General features: G+C 39.0%; 1 protein-coding gene across 2 annotated transcripts in view; it reads left to right on the top strand.

Moving 5' to 3' along the window:
- gdpd5b (glycerophosphodiester phosphodiesterase domain containing 5b) overlaps nucleotides 1-21,505 on the top strand; it is a 35,882-nt gene that overhangs the window by 6,365 nt on the left and 8,012 nt on the right. For both annotated transcript variants that reach the window (XR_003299216.1, XM_026366725.1), the window contains exons 2-9: nucleotides 6,422-6,601; nucleotides 14,049-14,152; nucleotides 15,777-15,870; nucleotides 16,059-16,118; nucleotides 16,445-16,543; nucleotides 17,370-17,463; nucleotides 18,623-18,768; nucleotides 19,961-20,043. Coding sequence is in view for 1 of the 2 variants with exons in the window: in XM_026366725.1 (XP_026222510.1) it covers nucleotides 6,485-6,601; nucleotides 14,049-14,152; nucleotides 15,777-15,870; nucleotides 16,059-16,118; nucleotides 16,445-16,543; nucleotides 17,370-17,463; nucleotides 18,623-18,768; nucleotides 19,961-20,043 (797 nt within the window). In the remaining variant the exon portion in view is untranslated. The remainder of the gene's footprint in view (nucleotides 1-6,421; nucleotides 6,602-14,048; nucleotides 14,153-15,776; nucleotides 15,871-16,058; nucleotides 16,119-16,444; nucleotides 16,544-17,369; nucleotides 17,464-18,622; nucleotides 18,769-19,960; nucleotides 20,044-21,505) is intronic.

Here is a 21,505-nt window from a genome sequence, read left to right as displayed (position 1 = left end):
ACACACATTCTATAAATACTTTATATACTGTACCGTGAAGATGCCTTCATCTTCATATCATCATTTTTTTTCTCACCTTGGATTTAACTAACAATGTATTTGTTGTAATTGTACAATATGAAAATGTGTATACCCAAACCCATAGAAAAATCGACAATGTTGAGTCAACAAGACTAAGAACTTTGACATCAACCTTTCCTAACATCAGAGCCAACTGCTTGTTAGCCAGATGCACCTAATTCTGCATTGTCAGTGCTTTCCTTTTTGCTCATCTGCAGTCAGCTAATCAGTATTCCTCTGTTCATCTTTCACTACTTTGTGAAGGCTGCTACAGTACTTGTAACATCCTTCTTTTTTGGAGTGCGTCGTTGGTGGCCATAACAAAGGCGAATCCATGGCTATTACTTTGTTTGCTGCAGTTTTTGGGTTACCCACAGGCTTTCTACAGTTTGCAGTTCAGTGAGAATATAATAAAGTTAATCATGTAATATGCTGCCTCTTATTGTTTTTGTCTTCAAGTCTGCACACTCCTCTGACGTCAGGATGATAATTATTGTTTGGAAATTTCAGGCTTCTTCTAACAGCACACAGGGAGCTCATGACCTTAAATAGCTGCAGCTCAATTGATGTTTTAGTGGTCAAATCCTCTGTTCATTAACCCTGTTGTTACTGGAGATGAAGGTGTTATTCAAGGCTGTCAGCACATGGTGACAGATGCATGTTGTTTGACTGACCATTGTTTTCCAGGTGTTAAGAAATCAAATGAAACTGTTGCTTTAAGAGCCTCAGAAGTGTAAATAACTGACATGAGGGGAGGAATTGTGGAGTGTATTACCCTTTTGATAGTGCTTCTAATACGATTGATTATAAAATGTATGGTGACTTTTGATTTCCCAGTCTGTTCTATATTATATTGTTGACTGTAGACTATAGTTTATTATGCAGGTTTTACAGTTTACCATATAGATGTTGTGCTGGCAGTGGTACATAGATCATGTTATTAAATGGTACTGTATATAGCCTGTATTATGAAGGGCTAGGGCCCAGAAGTAATAATGTGAGTCAAGGAAATTGACTAGACTCAAAAACTTTTTTTTTTTTTTTTCCCCAGTCTCCTCTTGGGATGTAATATATGTTGTGCAGTCTGATATTGTAGACAGCCCTCTTCTCTGAACTACAGCTCACCGTTATATATAACCTTGATTCAATGAATTTAATTAGTGGCAGTAATTTTCCTTTTTTTACCAGAGCAGTTAAGAGTTTAATTTGGTACATTGCACTTGTCTCCACATACCAGTGGCCGGTTTGAACATGTCTACAGGTTTCTGGTTTCCCGGGAAACTCATCAGGCTTTGTCTCGTGGCAAGATGAATTAAAGACAGCAGTGTGAGTACTTGCCTGTCAGTGCTGATGAATCTCTCATTGCTTGTTATAATAGGCTTTATCAGCCATGTGTCACTAATCAACTCCCTCACAGGCGTCCTCTAATGCCTCATGATTCAGCCAAGTCTCCATGGCACTTTGTTACTTGGATATCCACTAAACGTCTCAGTTCAGACCATTCAAACAGAACGGGGATCAGGAAAAGATTCAAGAGGTGCCCATTTTCAGTAGAATAAATAGAAATACTGTAGGTTCATGTTTGTGTCATAACATATAATCTTTTGTATGTGACTTAAGTGTTTACATTGAATTTTGTCTTTCTATTGGAAATATTTGAAAAGGTTTATTTCCTTTTTCACCCAAAGCCCCTGATGGTCAAGTTGTGGTTTAAGTCACAACTTGACACAAAAATCTACTTAGTCCTGTATGTTTACCACGGCAGGGCATCTGATCATGCTCTTCAAGACAAGATATTAAGTTACACGTGAATGTTGAGGACCCAGATTGTGATCATTTGGCTTCGGGACATTTAGGATCATAATATAAGTATTTGTCTCAGACAGAACAGTAAACAAATCATCACTTAAATAAAATTAATTAATTAATGACTCTGTAGTGAAGTCTGTAATCTACTTTTATAACTTGACATATGCACTGATACCATACCTTTCTAGACATTATTGTAAATAAAACATGAAATTCTCTAGACATTACCCAGGTGAGCTGCATGTGCGAACATAAATGTCTGAGTCCGACAGCCCGAGACCACCCCTCACTGAAATGAAATGCACCGTTTCCCCAAGTGAAAATTAATCTCATGCAGACTCTGTCCTGCTGTGTCCTGCATATTTAAAAGCACAATACTCTGCACAATAACCAGACCTGGCTCTCCATGTTTACATACTGTAAATTATTACAGTATTCCCTTTTGTGAACTGTTCGTTATGAAACTGTTCTTCTCACTGTGTATTCTCCTATATATTTCTGCTGCTTGGCGTCTTCCTCAGTTCTCTGGTCGGGACAAGACACTGTTTTTAGGAAACTGCTGAAGCATTTCCTCCCCTGCAGACTCTTACTGTGACTTTGATTGGAGGATATGAGGCAGCAGAAAAAAAGATGACAACTGCTGTTAAGTTGTTGTTTTTATTAACCCCTATATCTTAACTTATCTAAGTTAATTCAATCTTTAACATTCACATAAATGGTATCAGAGTTGCTTCGTGTGCAGTGGAAAATTTTGACCATTAAATGTTCCAGTTGTTTAATCTATTTCAGTTACAAAAAGCCTGGCAGCTTCTGATGGAGTGTTTTAAAGCTCGACAGTGCACATAGTGTACATAAAATCAGATTTGAAACCTGAGGGCAACCACCACAGCTTGAAGCTGAAGCCAATATGTACTTTAAAGGTCAATGCCACTGATGGGTGCCTCTAAAAACAATCCTGGTTCCTGTTAATTCTCGATCAGTGTCAACTTCTTGTCAATCATTTTATTGTAGTCTCAGTCACTTAATTTGACTCCTAACGGTTAAGTTATTAGTCCATTAATAGGACTTGTTTGGGCATTAATTTACAATTATTGAGCTTTCCAGATCCTGGCCTTTCACTCACTTTAGAAAACATCAGGCCCCAGATTGGCTTTAATCATGTATCTATTACAACAGGTGGATATGAATGAGATGTTAAGCTATTTTTCCCAGTGGCCACATGTGGTGCAGTTGTGAAACAAAAATCCCCCATTGGCCTAATATGCATTTTAATCAAAGTGACTGACAAGTGACGTACAAAGAAAGCAAAATGACTTGGAGGCTGTGGAAGAGTTTTTTGTTTGTTTGTTTTGTTTTTTTGTAACATTGGGAGTAATGTTTCTGAGACTGTGGAATTAGGTGGCTTTGTTTCCTGTCTATATATGAAAGAGGAAGAGCCATCTAATGATGGTCACGCTTCCATATTGCTGTGGTCAGAGCAATCCACTGCCACTTTGGCAAAACTTTACAGTGCATCTGCAGAATCTTGGGTAAATATAATTTCTTTCTTGCAGAACATTGCAGCTTGTGCTGTAATGAAGGTGGCTTTGCCAATTCATTACAGTTAATTCCAGATTTAATTGTGTTCACTGGGTCGTATTTAGCTGATGAGCTTCTGGTAAGACTACATGCTGATTAAGAGATTAATTGCAGCACTTTTCCCTCTGTCTTTATACTGCCCGAAGCAGTGTTATTAACTATGAAGTAAAAAATGGATAATTCTCCAATTTCAGGGTGACAAATCTGTGGCCTCGGTGTCGTTCTGCCTTATAATGATAATAACCCACATCAAATGGTCAGAGTTAAAGGGCTGTTTGATGTTCAGCTCAAATGAAGTAGGTGTGTGTGTCTGTGAGTCTGTGATATTTTTGACTGTATCCTACAAGTGGCTGTAACACGGACATGAATGCAAGCTTTTGAAGCTAAACATGTTGCAACATAAGCCACATTAACCGCTTTGCTATAACAACATGGAGCCACTGCTGTGGATACAGGTTTGAACATTGTAATTTGTCAACAAGTGACAACATGACTGTGCTGAAAGTGGTTGTTACTTGTTGCTTCATCAACTGCATCATTGTTTTCCTTTCTGTCTATATTTGACTTTTGTTCATTGTTGGCACCATTGTTGAAGTTTAGACCTGCCAATATTAAGATAAAAATAATGATCCAGTTTTAATGGTTATGTGCCTTTTGAGGTTGCAAAAAAGAAAATAAATACTGATGTACTGTAGCATTGCAGTTTAAATGTATTTTGAATGTTAATATTATAATTAACAATGTACATACACACTTTCTACATAAACTGTCTTTAAAATATAAAGCTTTAAAATGCAGAACTGACTGAACAGTTTAAGTTTTTAAGTAAAGAAAACAGACACTTGCTTCTCGTTTTATGAATCAACAACATGGAAGACCAAAGTCATTCTCTTGATGATTCATCTTCTGTTTGTTGTCTGTATCCACTGAGAATTTCATGGGAATTGACTGATTCATTCGTGATGTTCTTGTCATGACCAGTGGAAACTTAACGTCTTAGATGAGAAGTTATATAACTGCTCGACTTAAACCAACAACCAAAAAGTAAATAAATAAAGATCACTCTACCACCTCAACTCTATCCCTTTTTCAAAATCTAAATCCCGTACTTAGAAAGCTAGAAATCTTGATCCACTTACATGATCAAAGGAATATATCAGACAAGCATGATAGATATACCAGCAGAGCCTGATCTGATCAAGGTCCACATGTCTTTCTGCAATGTAGGGACTCTGTAAGGTGGTTCATTGGCAGCTTGATGTTGGACAATGAAGCAGCAGACTAAAAAACAAGATAAGGCAATAATTGATAACACGCAGGGACGTGGTATGTTTGGCCTGTGGTAAAGCATAAAAATGTCATTGCCACTACTCTGTACATAGTGCATAATTACTCACTACATTTAAACTGTTTTACCCCAAGGGTCCTTGACATGAAATGTAGTGTTCAGATCAACAACTCAGGTATTTTTGACAGAGCCCTTCGTTGTGAGGATGTTTACAGATTTTTGACATGAGAAGTTAAATTGCATTGTCCATCAGTGATGCCTTATTTATCTTGCTTACCTATGACTATTAATGATTTTAGAGGTATTGTTCGGTGCATTTGTGCTTTTCTACCAGTGCTCCTTGACTTGTACCACTGCTCGTCAAAGACCATGGGGTCCTGCTGGGGTGGGCTCAGTCTGGTCTGCCCTCGTCAGAGCAGTTTTACTAATAACAGGAAATTGCTGCAGATGCTAATGAGCAGCTGCCGAGAGCCTGAGACAGCCTGATTACAGCAGTAAGTAAGTGTAGTTAGCATGCAGAAATGCTGTGAAACATCAGATGAGACGTAACCATACACTAGCTGTGTTTTAGAAATTGCAATTACAGAGGAATAACAGCACTTATCTAGCGAAAAATGTTTTTGTGTAGAAACTCTTAACCGTGGTTGTTTGACTCTCATCAGAAGGGAATGCTATTAATTGCAGAGTTTATACTTTAATAACACCGGATGAACTTTCAACTCCACATTGAACTGTGTCTCAGAGCTGAATCAGCAGCAACTCCAACATCTAACACAGCTCGGTACCTCCCACCATGGTGAGCACCACATTGGACAAGAACGAAATTACTGGCTTTTCGCCATTACCATCAGGTTCTCTTACTCCTCCACATTAAAAAGGAGTAGCACAGCTGTAGAAGGCGCCAGGTGAAGCTGCCTCCCTGAAGTTTGAGATAAATGATAAAAAATGTGTTTTTTAGTAAGATGTAGACAAAACATCCCTGAGTGAGGATTTAATGAACTTGGTTAATGTATTCTTACAAAAGTAGCAGCTCAGCACCCTGGTAAATGGAAGAACATACAGCTGTGCACTGAATGATTGTCAGTAGATCAGTAGAGTTATTCTTCAGCTTGCTGCTTTAATTATCACTAAAGAAACCGAGCATTAAAACTTTACAAAGCACAATGCATTCATTTTTCTGGTGTAAGTAGAACAGTTTTACTTAAATGTCAGTTAAATTTAATCCTCGTTACACATGTTGGCCTTTTTCTGTCTTATTTTTTCTTATTTTTGGGCCTACCTTAAAAGGGCCGAGACTCTGCCTCTTGTCCGGCTATGTAGTGACTGATATATATGGTCACTGTAATGTAATCTAATGTTCAATAGATGGTCAGTTCAGAGCTCTTGTCAATTTCATTTTCTTCTTTCTTTTTTCCTTGATCATATTGATGAAAGCCCCATGCAATCTCAGTTGTCATTGGAAACAGGAGCTGGGAAACAAGGTCTTAATTTGAGACTGGGCTTTGTATCAAATCATAGTGCTTTTAAAGCCAGCATGTGTTTTCTTTGAAAGTGCCAGACATGTTACTCAACTAACTTTTTGTTCCATGAATTATCCGCTGTGGTCTTTGTGGTGTCGAGTAGTTTGTAAGTATGGTATGTTTGTGTCAATGTTAATGCTTTTTTTTTTTTTTCCCCTTCCTAAAGGATATCTTGAAGTCAGTGGGATGTTAGAGCCCTGGAAACAGGAGCAGGAGTGACTGAAGGAGCATGGTGAAACACCAACCCCTCCAGGTCTATGAGCGCCAGCTGTGTTTGTCATGTATCACAGGGATCTACGGTTGCCGATGGAAACGCTATCAACGTTCCCATGATGACACCACCAAGGTGAGAGGGGGAGGAAACCTCTTTTGTGTGTAAATGACACCAGTTTAAATGTGCTCCACTTCTGGCACAGAGTGATATTTGACTGACCTTCCATGAGTTATGTCTGAATATTTCACCTCTTATGTATTTAGGTTTTTCTGTATTTAGTAGATAATGTAGATAACATATTTGACATGTTTAATACTTCGGTACAGGAGTTTGTCAGATAAAAACGAAGTGTAACAAAGCTGTTGAAAGTGCTTCACAGCTGAGACTGTCCTTGCTGTCATTGATTATCTCACGAGAGAATGAAAAGCTGCACACTCATATGTGCACGTGCTCAGATCAGGTTGGAAGCAAATGAGACCTGATTGTGCCGCTCTCCGTGTAATTTATCTTGTGAAGGTCATTTTCCATCATCACTGTTCAGCTGTCCTGCACGATTTAAATATTCAGATCTCCATTTAAAAATGTAAATTTCTATAAATAATAATTTAGATTTGATCTTCCAATAACAATAAACCTGTATAAGATAAAACATAGCATTTCTATCCTTTGTTTTTGGCTACTGAATTTAAAAGCTGTTAGTGAAGCTGTTAGATTCATGTCTCTTCACAGCTCTGAATAACAAGATGGCTGTGTAGGAAGTAAAACATTTTCAATTTTGCTCGCCTACGTTTTGTAGTTGTGTAATCAGTGTGGTCAGTTTGTTTGCCATCCATAGCACTGTGCTCTAACACCTCATGGGTCTCTAGATAGCCGAGACAGATGTTCGTCTAAACACTGATTTACAAAAACTTATCTTTGACCAAAGGAGTTTTCATCTTAGTTGTTCAATCAACATTACAATGCACAATATTTCCACTTGTCTGTTGTGCACATTTTAATTAGTTTAATTAGAGTTTGTAATGAATATTATCCATCAGATACATGTGGGTAAGTTGGTGTAATAACAATCCACAAGCTGCACTACAAAAGATTTAAAATCAAATAATTTCAAAAGTGTGCAAGTGTGAAGCCCCACCCCTACCCCCAAGCAGCATTGCTGTGCTTTTTCCATTACTACCAGTAGGACCAGGATAACTATTGCAGATGAGCCATGTGTCCTGACCTGTCCCTTATCTCCTTTGTTCCATATTGAGGAAGGACACATGAGTTATATTGGTTCAACAAACACCCTGTTTACACTTGGTCTTAAAATGCAGATCCTATATACAGTACATGCGTCTCCAAGGTGTCCAGCTGACTATTTGTGTTACGATTTTAGTTATGGCTGCATCACTTCTGCTGATATGACATACAATCAGACAAGCCTTCAGGCCAGCTCTCGTTAAAACCACCACATCACATTGTTGATGTATTTTCCTATAACATCCTTGTCAGGGACACATCTGAGCGCTCTAGCGTTTACATTACAAAAATTATGTAACTGACTCATACGATTACATATGATATTTATTTTCTTTATAATTCCCTCTCCTGTTTGCAGGAAACTGGACACTGTGTAGCTCTGTTTCCTGTTGCAAGTGGTCGTCTTTCAGGCTAACTGAAAAGATAATGCAGAGTCTGCATTCTTTGTTCACCATGCTCATCCTTTGTTTTGACCATGTGGTGTTGGACAGCACTTGTCTTGACCCCAGTGTAAGAAAACACACAGTCAGGCACATGCACTCTGCTGCTGTTCATTTCCATCCAGCTGGTTCAGGACTTTTCCCTCTCAACATTCTCCTGTCTTGTTTACATAATGGAGAGAACTGAAAACAAAATGAGCCAAAACTATGCTGTCAATGATTATGGAGAATGGTGAGAATATAGTTGTATAGTCCACTGTTTATTTGAGTGTACTAGAAGTAAAGAACTGTCATTTCCCCTGAGATAGCTACCTAGCATAGATCAAGGTGATGTCATATAACTCTGCATCTTTAACAAGCCCAGTAAACAAACTGTGACCAATCAAAGACGGGTATCGGCTACATGTAACCCGACCTGATCACCTAATCACAGAAGCGTGAGAGATGGGAATCGCACGTTGAAACAACTGTAGACTCATTCATAATCCACAAGCGAATCGTGCCATTTCTCTCCTTTTTCATCTTTGTTCACTGTAATGAGCCGTTCAGGTTGGCTGACTGGTTGAGTGAAGCTGCTCCTGTCTCTTTTCAAGTTGCTTTGTAGAAAGACTGCACACGTCATGCAGTGCAAGCCGATCTGGCCTCTCAGTAATAATTGAAAGTATTTCCATTTAGCCAGTCTTTACCATTCAGTCACACAAAGGCTTCAAAAATAGAAACAAAGCTTCTCCGCCTTCATTTGTCAGTGATCTTTTGGTCTCCATTTGCCTGAGAAATACTGGACAGGGAAGACGGCAGTAACTGTACCAGCAAGAAGTTAAACTTACTTGCAGGATTATTGGTGACTCCACAAAGTAACTTTACTTTGTTTACCAACAGTTAACATGACAGGACAACAGGCGAGATTATTAATTCAGAAAAACAAGAATTCAGGGCTACAGTTTGTCTTCAAATGGTTGTTCTCCATTAAAACAGTGTTTGATGATGACGATGATGATGACGATGATGATGTTGAAGGTAGTTTTGTCCAGTCATAGTGACACTTCACCATTAGTCAAGCAGGTCTTCTAAATAATTAATAAATCTTTAATGAGGGCGTTTTCCTGATGTTAATTCCTCACCACTATGGGGTGAAATAAAATACATTTGAAAAATTAAGCACACTTACTCCATTATGGATTCCCTTCAACACAATGTGGTCTGATTTTAACATTGGTTTTTGTTTCATTTAAATGTGATATCAACACTTGAGCGAAAAACTGAGCCATTTATACTTTTAGTGGATGCCAACTACTTGCTTTTCACGCATCGAAACATGCTTAATTACCTTTCATATGTGTTCATAAATGAGTTCTTCCTAGTATTGGTGTGCTATAAATGTATACAGCTTGCAGTGATTTGGATGCTGACACGTCGTGTCCTGCTGTCAAGGGGGTTGCAGTAAGCACAGAAGGGTCGAATGCTGTAGCAGCATCTATAGGTTTGACTGCTTCAGTAAATGTACACACATGCATAGCAACACCCAACTGGTGTACTTCTGTGTATATATTTTTGTCATGTCTTAATAACACTGCATCCTGGTTCCATATTTAGTCTTGGATTGACTTGCAAATGAGATGCAATTCAGAGTAGATAGTACTGTCTTACTTTGTTTTAATACACTATGCGATTTCTCATTTATATTTAAGTACAGTAAAGCATACAGTACATGTCTACACATGCTTGCACTGTGCTGTAGAGCATGAGTATGAGTAATAACCTTCGTATGGATAAGACATTGTTGTTGCCTACATCCTATTTGACCTACTTAGGCTGTACCCCAAGGGAAAGCACAACAAACAGGTTGATCAGTCATGTTGGCATTATGAATTGAGCACATAGTAAAAAAATAGGGCAAATGCACATCAGAAAACTTCTGTAAACTCTAAATCCTATGTTGACATTTTAAGAATTGTTTTACAGCATGTATGACTGTTGCTTGCAGATAGTTGGTGAACAACGTGCAAGTGGAAGATTTCCTGGAACATATCCTTTTTAGGTTTTAATTTGAGTGTTTACACACTGCAGTCATGTTTGCCTTGATCCATCTGATCTTTCTATTTTTAGCAGTGAGGCTGCTCTATAAGACCTAGTCTATGGCTTTTATAATTTTTAGTATTTCCTGTTTAGGAAGCAATTTTGTTCTCCTCTTTAAAAATGATTTTTAGTTTAGTTTAGTTTTTTTCCTTAAATACATTGTGGTGGTGGTGACATTACTCAGCACCAACAGAAACAGACACAGTGGTTAGCACCCCACTGCCAAACAACATAAAACTAGTCAGAGTAATGACCTGAGGCCAGCACAGGTGACTGTTATCATGCATTGCTCTTAAAAAAGAAAAAAACTTAGTAATGTTCTGACTTCTATTTCTGCTCTTGTCTATCAGAGCCATGGGGTTGTTGTGCATGAAAAAATGCCAGCCTTGCAGAATGTTAATGTCACTAGGGCAGGCCAAGTCATGTCAGGCTGGATGAGCTACGCTGTTGAGATAGGAAACTGTTGAGCTGGGAAACAGGAATAGAGAACACCAGACCTTAAATCTTCAATGGACAACCTAGTTGTTCTTCAGAGCTGCCTTTTTATGCAACACAAATCCATGTTTTATGCATATAATTGAGTTCGTCAGAAATTAGAGACCCATTACAGACCAAAGAACTCCACTAATACACTATTGAGTACTTGATGGTTGAAACAAGATTTTCTCTCCCAGGTGTGTTTGTCCTTTTAAGTTGCTCATATGAAGGCTAGCCTTTTAATCTGAATGTTTATATAATGTGAATTGAAGCAGACAAGATAAGTCTGAAGATAGAAACCGGTAGAAAAGACAGATGTCTAATTGCCTTATTCAGGCCAGTATAGCTGTGCGAGTTCAATTATAAAATCCCGTCAGACCCCTGAAATGACTTTGGCATACAGTTTATTAGATGATCTGATTAATTAAGTGACCTCAGTGTAGGCAACTTATTTTCTTCACTGTAACAGTTCCCTGTGGAGCATCTCAGGTTGCATCCATCATAATACAGAGGGGAGGAGAGTGTGGGGGAGTGAGGGAGTGGGAGGTGAACAATGTCCCCTGTCAGGAATAAGGTCAGATCTGCCAGGTGTTTCCATCCAGTCATTAAGGACGATGGGAAACCATGGGAAACATGGCTCTGTGCTTTTTCATCAATGAGCTGCCCCTATAGGGACCACGGCACCTGCTTTTATGTCACTTGAATTCATTTGCTGTGTTCTTTGTCATAACATAGATTAACAGGTTAATATAACTGCAGTATTTATCTGTCTGAAAAGACAGCTTTTATTTTTAGGGTGTTTTGCCTGTTGTAGACAGAGCAATGTGCAACCACAGTTATTTGTAAGGTTACCATATTGGTTAATATAAAGTGACTTTGGTACACAAGTGAGTTAGACTTCTAAAATGTCATGTCCAAATATGAAAGATTGAACAGCATCTCTTTCCACAAGCTTGAATCCTCTTGCATAACGTGCCACAGTCATGCCATAAAACAAAACCCAAAAATTTAATGTAACATTTAACACCATCTGAATTTCCACATTTACTCTGATCCAGGTATGAATGTTGTACTGTGGGGAAGCTCTTAAAACAAGCTTCAGGTTAAAACATGCTTTTCAAATGCTGCACAGTTTAAAATTATTTCGAGCAGTGGATTTTCACAACTTCATTAGATTTCATATATAAAGCTTTTTAAATGTCAAAAAAGGTACAGGTGATGAGACTAGATATAACAGGTAAATAGGTCAGACAGACTGTCTTACCTGGCTGTCGCATCAGCTGGTTGACACGATAATAATCTGATCCTCTGCAATCACAACAATGAGCTTATCTGCTTAATTTACTTAAATGAATGCATCCAGACACTACACAGTAGTGTATATAATATACAAATGCTTGTGATTCTTGGTAGGATATTTAGTTTTTCACCAAGCAACATACAGATTGAATGCATTTATGCTGTTTACTTTTACATGTCCATATAAACTGCATGTCCATATGACTTGTATTCATCACAGTCTAACACCAAGTCAGTTAAACTTCAGGTATATAAATCTGTCCATTTAGGAACATGTGATTGTGAAGTTTCACCTGCTTTGATGCAAATGAAAGTGACATCAGGTGCAATGAATTGGAAAAAAGCAAGACATACAAAACCCATCTTCCGCAAAAAGCAATGGTGCATACCGTAGCCACAGAAAATTTTATTCTAAGTCTTAGTCCAAGATTTCACATCCCTACAGGCAGTTGCAAGAATGTTTGCTATGTCTCCCAGTACACTCTAAGGGCAAACGGGGGATACCAAGAGACCAGCTGTTACAACAGGAGAGCTGGACAGGGTTGTACCTACCTACTGGTATCTGCTTCTTTGTGCAAGGAGGAACTTGAAAAGCACTGTCAGAGCCCTACAAAATGACCTCCAGCAGGGTACTGGTATGCATTTGTCTTACCAAACTATCAGAAACGCGCTCCTTAGGATGGCATGAGGGCCTGACATCCTCTAGTACGACCCATGCTCACAGTTCAACACTGTGCAGCTCAATTGACATCTACCAGAGAGCACCAGACATGGCGGGTCTGCCATTGGCACCTAGTTCTTATCACAGATGAGAGCAAATTCGCACTGAGTCTGGAGATGCTGTGGTAAGCATTATGCTGCCTGTAATATTGAGTGTGAGCAGTTTGGCGGTGGTTATAGTTAACAGTACGCTGACTGTTGTGAGGCGCCAGGATAGTGAACTTCTTGTCTTGTTCATGATGCAGCATCTTTTGAAATAAATGTGCTTTGGCAGGGTTGAAGTGGCCCTAAAAAGACAGTATTAAGATTAGTGATCACTGCCTTCCTTCCACCCTGCAAGGCTAGAGTAGACATTTGTGATGTCTCTCTATTGATCCAATTCCATTCTTGCTAGCTGTGCCACAATGTTAGACCAGTTTCACATGGCAAAATATGCACTAAGCATTTATCTTGTCATCGAGTTTTAAGTGTTCCCACGTTCCATGTGGTGAATGACGGGGCTGTCAGGTGGCCAAGCTGAGATATAGATGTATTTGGATATCACACACACACACACACGCGCACACACAAAGAAAGAAACATGAGTGTCAAAATATAACAACAGAAAACTGTGCAAGCAAATAAAAATCCAAATATTTGTCTCCAGCCCTAAGTCTAATTACACTTTTGTCTGACAACAGGATTGAGATATGTGTGGTTTTCTCACATTTTCATTTCATGTATTCACTGTCTATTTGTGTTTGGTACTTAAGGGTTTATCAGCACATTTTAAGTCTTCTGACGATGCTGTTGCTCAGTTCTCTCGTGTGCACTGAGCTTTCTTTAAAAGAGCAATTTCCTCTGCATTGAAAGAAAAGGTCACAGCAACATGGCAAACATGCAGTTATACTTAAAAGACAGTGAGAAGGAGGGAGATGATCACAGTAATTTGCACATATCCTAGGAGAAGGGCTTAGGGTGTGTTTCTCTCTGTATGTGAAGGTGCAGAAACCTTAATATGGTACAAAGGTCCAAGACAGATGAGGACAGTACTTATTCAATTTGAGTGTCAAGTTATTAAAGTCAATGAGCAAAGTGCGTTAGGGAATACACTTGGTAAAGGTCAGTAGCCTATTTGACACCATGTGTTCAATGTTTGTTGAAAGCTGACCGTCTAATAGAGGATTTTTATAACAGCTGTTGTGTTTCTAGTAGATACTTTCATTTTCTTGTCTGTCTCACATGGAGTTTTTAATATCACCGAATGTTTCTTTGTCGGTTCCAGTGAAATATAGTGGAGCCACATAAATAATGAAGCAATTGTTTTTGTGTGTGTGTGCACGCAGTGGGAGCTGCTGTGGTCCTTCATCCTCCTGTTTACCTTCTGTCTGCTGCTGGTCTGGTTCTACTTCTGGTGGGAGGCACATAATGACTACAGTGAATTCAATTGGTGAGTACAGCGGTCAAACTGGAGCCACACACCTGTCGCTATATTGTTTTGTCTGTAAACAAACTGCCCATGCTTGTGAGCTTGTTCATTTCCCAAATCATCAGTTTAATGTGAACAGAGACCACCCAGCCCTCCACAGTTCACATTGTATAACAGAGGTTGGTGTCTTATACTGTACATCAATAAGCACTGTGTCACATGTATCTGGCAGTTGTTTTATGACTGAAAACATAAGATACCAGATGCTAGATTTCTTCAAGACCTTCAGGTAGAATTAATCTGTTTACAGTATGTATGTAATATGTATTTGTAATGTTAAACCTCACATACTGTATATTTCATAAAACACAAGTTATCCCATGATTTCTTTCAAAAGGTGCTGTTGAAATCCGATATAGATAACAGTACTCAAGGTGAAAATTACCCACTGAAATGACTGATGATGAGCTTACAGAACATTAAGATTATGTATTGATTGAATCAGCATTACCTCTTCTCGCATTTATTTCCCACTGTAGTGTTTCTGCTTCTCATTCCCAGTCCGCATAACATTATTCTTGATGTGTGTAGTCTTTTTTCATTTTTTTAATTATTTTTTTTCCACTGCCCTACTTTTGAATGTCACTTTTAGTGTATGGACATTTGTCATTCATTTCTATTGGGAAACATTTCCTGCTTTTCTTCCTGCTTTTTGTTGGACTCAACAGAAAATCAGCACATCCCTGCAGTATAAATGCCTTCAGAGGACAATTGCTGAGTGACCTTGCTGAGGCTTTGTGCCACACTGGAATCACTGACACACCTTTGAATAACTTACTGGACACTATATTATGTATACATATACTGTACAATTTAATACAATTCTATACAGCATCTCTGCTATGAATTCAGCTTTTACAAAGCCTCGGGTTACACTGAATAATGAATCCTTCACCTTTTAGACCTGATGTTGAATTTGTCCCTTTTTCATGTTCAGCTTTGATCTAAGCTGAGCATGTATTGGATTCAGATACATTTACTTCTGCACCTAGTTCTTGTGTAACAGTTTCTGTGCTCATATGCTCTTGTGGCATTTCATCTTGACCACCGAGCATGAATTGAACGGACTGTTTTTAGCAGGAGATCCCACTATGTCACATTGCACATTCGTGGAGGCTTTTATGGTTTTTACTCTGTAACAAAGGCGATTGTAGCAAAGTCAAGTACTTAAAAATAAACACACATGCCTGATATTTAAGTGTGCATCTGCTTACACAAAGAGAGAGCCTGCAGCCTGGGTATTGTTGTTGCCTTCATCCCAGATTGAAGATTCTTCATAACACAGAAGCCAGCTGCCAACAATTTGCCACTTGTACATAAATACTAACTCTCACATAATCTCTTGTCTCTGAATTTTCCCTGTTGGCCATTAATGGTGTCTCTGGTCATTGAGGCAGCTGCTGTTGTGTCTGTTAGTTTTACTGCAACAATAAAGCATTACGTTTGATAGTATTGGTTGGACCTGTGCCTCTGTCAGAGACCTTTGAAACAGTCTGCAAGCTGCTCACAATGCTTCTATTGTATGTGTCCTTGTTTTTTTTAATATACATCTCTATCATATAAACTAATTCTCTTGTTCCTGCAGGTTCCTTTACAACCGCTCTGGGGAGTGGAGTGATGGCACTGTTCCCATTCTGGCCACCACTGCTGCTGGCTTCACCTATATTTCATTTTTAATGGTTAGTCGTCAGATAGTGCTTGTGCTGATCATGATAATTACTAGTTGAAGCAGATTTTAAAATGTATTGCTAGACTTACAGTATTAAGTCAGTCAAGTATTGATGCTGAGCTCTGTAAGACAGCAAACTTGTTTTTAAAAAGTTTTATCATATGTGTGTCTCATGTGGGTTCTATTTCTGTTTTTCAGGTTTTAGCACTTTGCCACATTGCACTTAGGCAACAGTTGAATTTGCACTGGCTCCATAAGGTAATGTGCCAAATGTGAGCCCAAGTGAGAAAATGTTGGTGTGAATGTGGGTGGCCAAAAACTAGGAGAAAGGATTGTGGTTGAGTTTTATATATGCACTTTGTGATTGTTGTAGTATGAGCACATTTTATAGACTTACCTGTCAGCGTGGTTTGTGTGTGTGATCAGCTGAACCTGTCCTGAGGAAGGTTGAGAAAACCCTGCCAATCACCTACTCGAAATATACTATCACCAAACTAGTGCCCAAAGCTATTGTGTGCACATTTATGTATTCAAAGCGACAGCCTCACTTGATTATCTGTTTCTCTCTTTCTCTGTCTACACAGATAGGAGTGACTGCTGCTCTGCTCACCACTATTGTTGGGGTGATTTCTGTCAATCAGACATGGGGGCAGGAGTGGGACATTGTCCCTATATCCCTACAGGTCAGCAAACTGAAACACAAGAAATCCCCTAAAGCAAATTTTGATGGTTGGACGTCACCACTGAGACACATTTTTAGTACAAAACAGTGTTATGATACAGTCTTGAATCAGTTATTTCAATGTGACAGAGAGTTTGACCACTGGTTTGTGGCACTAGATAAAATAAATAAGGTGCAGCCTGTTTACCACCATGATTTCTTAATTTACAGATATTTGATACCTGTTTCAACCTGGTATATTCTGATATTCATTTAATATATCTTTATCATTTTATTGAGTCTCAAGCTAACACACATTTATTTTTGTACAGTACATAAAGTCCTTTGACCTATTTTGTTCTCTTACAGTAAAAGTCCTGGAAAACATTCTGTATTTAGAAACTGTAACTAAGTGACATGCAGTGAATTATGTTTGTGATTAAATATCCATATTTAACATACGGAACAACACAACACTCACCTAGCAGCGAAATAATATACAAGGAGTGTGAAAGGCGCGAGAATATGTGTGTCCCTGTGAGACTATTGGCATGAATGTGTGATTGAAGTAGAATCGCAATTCCACAGAAATGGATGCCAGTACAGTTGGCTCTACAAATTACAGCTATTATCTCCCAATGGTGTTACCAGTGTCTTAACTGAAGATAATGTCTGTAATTCCACGCCTCTCTATCTCTCATCTTTGTTTCTGTTCTCCTTTGCTCACTCTCATCTCTCTGAAACCCCGATTCGCTTTCCCTTATCTTGTCCCTCTGTCTCCATTTCTCTACATCCCCTTCACTTGCATTGTGCCTTCATCCTCTCCACTCTCTCACTTGTCTGTCCAGGCCACAGGTCCGTTCCTGCACATAGGGGCTCTTGCTGCAGTCACAGCACTGTCCTGGATTGTGGCTGGACAAGTTGCCCGCACAGAAAAAACAAGTATGTTTACTTCTGAAACACAAAATACTGGTTGCATGGTGTAACCATCTGTGACACAGACACACACATAGGACGAGTGGTGAATGATTAACATTACTTAGACAGAGGCCAGGACCTCCACCCAGGGTGGTGGAGATAACAAACATTCCTATGGGCTCATGTGATGTTTTCCAGCTAGGACACCTTGGATTGTTTTTTCTCTGAGGACAGAGTCTTTCTGGGGATTAGCAATTGAGTGTGCACTCTAAGTCTTGCTGGTGTCTGTAAAATGTGACAACACTGAATAGAATTGAGTCTGTGTCATTTATGTACCTGTTTTATTGTTATCTGGAGAGAATACAGCCTGATAGCAATAATATTTATCAGAAAAATTACCAGGCTGTCATCTATTAATAATTTAACTAAGCATATGTACTGTATATATACTTATATACACTTTATATACTATGTTCTGTGAAAACCGTCTATTAAAAAGACTGTTAGCTACAGTTTAGGTTCTGCTTTTGGAGATTTTGCTGAGGTGGAAAGGTCTTAGCTAGATTACTCCCATGTTAGCATCTCTGCTCTAATGCAGAGTGGAGTCTGAATACCAACAAGGGCATCAGGGTGTGCACGCACCCGTGTGTGTGTGTGTGTGTGTGTGTGTGTGTGTGTGTGTGTGTGTGTGTGTGTGTGTGAGACCTGTGAGTCTCTTGTGTGTAACAAGAGTTGTCTAGTCAACCCCGCCCCACAGCTGACCTTGAAACAAATACATTCCCCTGTGTTTGTGTGCACACACTTACAGCCTTCATTGCTCACTGAGGTGGATCCAGGGGAAAGTGAATCTCCTTGGCCCCTAATGTCAGTTTTGCTGGCGAACTGTGTAGCTATAAATGGTAGAATGACAGGACCCGCATTTCCAGCAATTACCTAACTTCTCGCATATCTTAGATAACTGAACTGAGTCCTGGAGCGCACACAAATTTTCTCATGGGTAGAAATCAAAATAAAACAGCATTTTCCCGTGATTTCTAAACAGCTGCCTGCTGTGGATTTAGTTTGTGTCAATGCTGATGATGTCATGGGAGAAAAAACAGCTAATAAATAAATGAGAATTTGAGATATTCCTTCCAACTCTGTGAAACTCTATATTATCTCTACATCATCTGTCTTCTTCCAGAGTTCCAGGTGGTGGTAATGGTACTGTATCTCAGTGTGTTACTGGGACTCTATGTGGTTCCCGTCTACATTACCTCTCCCTGCATTATGGACCCCACCACCCTCAGGACGCGACCTAATGTTATTGGTCATCATGGAGCTCCAATGGTAAGTGATTTAACGTGACATCTGATCAGAATGTGGGAATACGAAACTGGCCTCTTTTAAATAAATTGTATTACATATCCTTTCACACCACACTATACTTTGAGGTACCTGATATTTGCTTTAGACCCCTAACCTCAACAGCGCTGATGCAGCTGAACCACTTAGGATTCACTTTAACCCAGTGTGTTAAGAAGCACATGGAGGAGCCTTTTTCTTGTTGTTTGAATTTTCTTGCGCGTCCCAGGGCTATTAGTCTATTAGTGACCTTGTGGTTGTGCAACTGAAAATAGCCTGTGTCTAAGATACTGTCTGGCATGGCATACATTTTATGCTTGAATTTGTGTATTTCTCCCCGACAAAGACAAATGTGGACAAAGACAACTACTAACTTGACATCTTGATGTGCAAGAAAATTGATAAATGATTGTTTATGTCTAATTTTGCTTTCCCTTCAGCTACAGTTACTCTATCTCTCTTGCAGTTAAACTGCTCAAAGATAGTGTTTAAGAGCCTATTAGAGCTGTTGACTTAAGTGTGCATCAAAAGACCATGATGAAATATGATTTATGCACAATAAAGCCCATTTTATATTTGATTTACATGCAGATATTAAGTTTATTGGTTCTAAATGCTACTTGCAGAGAGATTTATGTACTTGGCACTGTATCCTGCAGAGTATTATGCAAAATTTGGGTGGAAAGATAAGGTGGATTCCTGGTTATTCCTAGCAGTTACTCACACTCTCATAAACACACCCTGCTTTTTGCGGTATTTGTATAAAGCAATCGATCTTCACAGTAGAATCTAAAATTAGGAGTGGCTCTGAAAGGCTGTGAGAAACTCTGAAGGGGTGGGGTGGGGTGGGGGATCACATGACTGAACTCGGTTTCCCAGAAGGTCTCTATATTGATTAAAGCATCATTCCTATCCTGTGGTTCCCAGTCATTAGCCTTACTCACAGGAAATGCTTTTGTAGTAAGTGCTATTTAACCTATTGACTTATAATGACCATAACCTTGACTTGAAGAGTTAAAGAGCACTCCCCAGCACTGCTCGTTTTAATTTTACTACATTAATTCTGTCTTCTTCTCCTGCACCTTTATATGTCATCTGCCAGTTATGTCACCTAAGAGGTCGTTGAACTTCGTTACTGTAAGTAATGAGTGTTTCTCCTTCTAATGTGTGTTTCCAGCTTGCACCAGAGAACACACTTTGGTCCTTCCAGCGAGCTCTGCAGATGAACGTCACTGGGTTTGAGACTGACGTGGTTGTCAGGTATACACATGCAATCAGTACATCAAACAAAGGAAAGGTTACTTAGGCTGTGTCTATATTCTGCTTCAGTGTTTGCTTTCATAGGTCATTGGACTTTGCTGTCGGTATTTCACCAGTCAACAAGGTGCTCAAATAGTATTAATCCAAAAATGAGGAAAAATAAAAAAACTTGGCAATACTAACTGCCTTACTGGAAGAATTTGTGAAAGAAATTTCATCACAAGACCTTGATCAGGATAATTTACCATCAACCTTAAATCACTCTGTGGAGCGCCTTGAGTAGAAATGTGTCCAGCAAGTCAACCAGTGTTGCCAAGTTTTTTCTACTTCCATAAGAAACATTGGTTTCATCAAAACATCCTTATCAGTACTAGGATAAGCTTACACTGTACCGCATACTGTATTACACATCAATGTGATATTTGCCTCTACCACATCTCACTGTGCTATATAATATACATGTTATTATAATGGAATAAAGTATATTGTGGGGCCTTTCATCAAAGAAACAGAATGATTATATAATTTTACTATTTTCAAAAACAATAAAAAAAATGAATCAAATTTGAAAATGAGCAGCACATGAGTGCTGTTACTTTTTCTTGCACCTGTAATTCCACACATACTAAGGATGGCAACTACACCGGTTAAGACTGTAGCATTGAAGTGACTAAAGCGATCAGTAGATGGAGGCTTGGCATCACAGATATAATGGGAAGTGACAGACTGAGCTCAGCGAGATACACTTGGAGGAAGAAAGAGAGGGGAGGGGTGTCTACTGATGCATGTGCAGTGATGAGTGGATGAGTTGCAGTGTAGATGTGACGCGTGTTGTCTACTATGACAACCTGTATTTATTTTATATATTGTATTTCTTAAATTAGTCTGTTTGTGTGTTGATCCATGTACAATCCTAAAATAGCTGAATATGTGTGGATATGTCCCAATTCTTAATTAATCATTCCTCAATTGTTGAAGTTGTTCCTGTCCTGCATCTTGAAAGACGTTCCAAACCCTTTCATTTTGCTCTGAGCACTGAGTATTGTGGATCGAAAAGTAAATGTAATGAAAAAATAAATGAACATGTCGTGTCATGTCCTTAAAAATCATGAGCTTGTGATGCAACCAAGGACAGTAATACAGAATGCTGGCTTTAACAAATGAGCAGATGTTTATTATTAAATGTACAGACTGACAGAAATGAAAGAGCAGTCTGAATTATTATATGGACAGTGTGTCGGTGGATAAATACAAACAACAATCCAGTAAAAGTGACCACAGCAACTCTTACAACTGAGCTGCGGCCATCACAGACAGACGTCACACAAGATGATGGTTCACAGCAAAGGACGTCTCATGTCTCCGAAAACCTCAGTTCTTCTCACATAATTTCCTTACATTTCTTTTTGGGAGGGACTAGGACACAAGTCAGGGAAATGTGGATGCAGTTAGGAGAATTGAG

The sequence above is a fragment of the Anabas testudineus genome, chromosome 13, assembly GCF_900324465.2.
Source record: "Anabas testudineus chromosome 13, fAnaTes1.2, whole genome shotgun sequence".
NCBI lineage: Eukaryota > Metazoa > Chordata > Actinopteri > Anabantiformes > Anabantidae > Anabas > Anabas testudineus.
This window is presented reverse-complemented; position numbering and strand designations above follow the sequence as displayed.